General features: G+C 39.6%; 1 protein-coding gene across 1 annotated transcript in view; it reads left to right on the top strand.

Moving 5' to 3' along the window:
* Positions 1–2,500, top strand: part of LOC138007044 (tRNA (guanine(26)-N(2))-dimethyltransferase-like) — an 18,086-nt gene that overhangs the window by 13,134 nt on the left and 2,452 nt on the right. Inside the window, exons 7-8 of the mRNA XM_068853718.1 lie at positions 167–371; positions 2,036–2,500. The exon at positions 2,036–2,500 is cut by the window's right edge and continues 2,452 nt beyond it. Coding sequence (XP_068709819.1) covers positions 167–371; positions 2,036–2,291 — 461 coding nt within the window. The 3' untranslated portion in view covers positions 2,292–2,500. The remainder of the gene's footprint in view (positions 1–166; positions 372–2,035) is intronic.

Below are 2,500 nucleotides of genomic sequence, written 5' to 3'. Positions count from 1 at the left end.
GTGTTCTTTTCTCAGTGGTTGGGGAAATGGTGTGATTTAGAGCAAACAATAGTGCGATTTGGGAATACAAGGATCACCAGTGATTTCTAAATGGATGTAATAAAAGAAATACATGTAAGTTACTCCGTGCGTTTTGAGTAAACTCTACTTTTTTTGGCACATGCAGTTGTATGGGACATCATGAGGTGCTGGGAAAAGCTTCACCCAGTAAAACGGAAAAAAGAGAATTCTCCTGGAGCAGTCATTCTCAGCAAGGAGCCTGTTATACAGGTGTCATTTGATGTTAAACCAGGAGCTAATCCGGTATCAAGGCAGAAAAAACTTCTGAGATATCAAGAAAATCCAGAGGCCAACTGGGGTCCAAAACCAAGGTACAATAATTTAAGCAAAAATGAGGAATCATTATGGTAGTTGTTTATTTATACATACAAACAATGCATTAAACTTCACGAATCCTTTCAAAATAAATCTAGGGAAAATTCCGACAAAACCATTTTTCAAGAATAGAGGAACGGCATTGCTTGAGGTGTGGCTCTTTTGTTTGAATGAAGCTGCTCCTTATGCTTTGCACGCAAAGTAGTAGAGAGATTTAACATCCTGTTTGTGTGAATCGGAAAAAGGCAGGCTTCTGCTGCTTTAAAGGATTTAGAATTTTCTTCGCCTAGCTAGTGTCTTTTTTGTTGAGTTGCCCACAGATCTATAGATATCAGGGAAGAAATGAGCTTAATTAAAGGTGCTGTTACACTGCAATTTTTCTTGCAGGTAATTAATTTGCGACGAAAGTCCTCACCTTGCGAATGAATGGGCAACACTAGGCAACTTTGCATTGAACTTGTCTAGTTTTCGCTGATTTCATGAGGTTAAAACATTATTTTCATTGGCTGGTACCGCAAACCGTTACGACACAAGTTGCAGGACAGATTTTACAGTGTTCCGGGAAGTAAAACTCACTGAATTCTACTTTTCCGCAATGGTTTCTGTAACCTGTCTCGCAACGTTTTTAGCCGTTGCAAGGTATCTTACATTAGGCAATGGTTCGTGCAACTTGTCTCGTTATAGCGTCGCTGTATCTTTCTGATATCGTTGTGTCCCTTCTGGAGTTCTATTCTAGTACGTTGGTCATTCTAACAAAAAATCGAAGCTCACATTCGTTCCTTGTGCTTGTACTTGTTGTTTCTTCACAATCTTTTGTTTAATTCTGATCACTGCCTCCAGAAGGGGGTAGGGGTTGGGTAAAGTTAAACTCTGTCCATTGCACAAGTTTGAAGTGTTATCTTGGACAGAACATTTTGCTTTTCTCTTCCCAAATTAAAGGAGACTCGGCAAATATTCAAACTGTGAAGTTGAGAGATTGCGTGGACCATATAAGCAGACCCAAAAATTGTCAAGATGCCTTTTCTTCAAACCGATGATGTTTATTAAAGAAATGAGTTTTTCAAAGTTGTCAACTTGAGAAGATTTTTCAATGGAGATGGAAATCCGCTGATGTGACTCTTTTAATCATGCAGTTTTAGTCAGTGGTCCTTCAGTGGCCGTTTCAATACATGGGATTGATATCTAATTCGGACAGAGGCGGTTTCTGTTGTGCTCAGATCACTCGTGTCTTAATGATATGAATATGGGACCTATTCTTAGATGTGGCATCGGTGGGGTTTGTTGGTTCTCGTCCATGTGGCCTGAGTCTTTCCAACGGCGGCCCTAGAAGCTAATTTTAAATGTACGATCAACTAATTTTAGAGAGATGGTCTTTCAACAGATTTTCAGAATGAGATAACGTAATTGTAAAGTGTCATTTCTCGAATCGGCGTCGGTTTGAAAATACAAAAAGGGTTTAATGGTTCCCGAAATGCGGCCGAAAAGTTTGTGAACTTACGAGGAGCGGTCCTTTCTTCGAGAGGTTTCCTCTTCGGGTGTTTCACGTTAAACTAAATTATATTTTTCGCATGGTGTTGCAATTAGCACCTTTTTGTCACATTATTCTTTGAGTGAAGTGCTTTTATTTTCATGGTATCAATATCTTTCTTTTCCAATTTAGGGCAAAGCGAAAGAAAGACATGGAGACAATTTCGGAGAAAAGGCATCGCTTACAGGGACGAAGGACTGTGGAAGAAGACAAAAATTATTACAAACAATTTCCCTGCAAGAGATTCAGAACTGGCGATTGCGAGTACGGAGAGACGTGTAAATATTCTCACGACATTAATTTGAAAATTAACGAACAGAAGAACTGTGAAGATGCAAACCACTCAAATGACAAAGGAGAGACCAACACAGCAGATACTTTTCAGTAATCGCTAAACCATCAAAGGAATGTTATATGCTGGCCCATCCCGTTTTCACTTACTTGTGACAAAACGCTACTTTCCTCCCTGCCGTCTGCCTTTATTATGCTGAACGGGTCTTTTTGCCTTTTGGCGTTAACACGGCTATATCTCACTCACGGGTACTACCTTTCTGTAGAATTAACCAGTATCAATAATACCGTGATAGTCTTTGTTTG

This window comes from Montipora foliosa, chromosome 6 (assembly GCF_036669935.1).
Source record: "Montipora foliosa isolate CH-2021 chromosome 6, ASM3666993v2, whole genome shotgun sequence".
NCBI lineage: Eukaryota > Metazoa > Cnidaria > Anthozoa > Scleractinia > Acroporidae > Montipora > Montipora foliosa.
The sequence above is the reverse complement of the archived record's forward strand: the minus strand, read 5'-3'. Positions and strand labels throughout refer to the sequence as shown.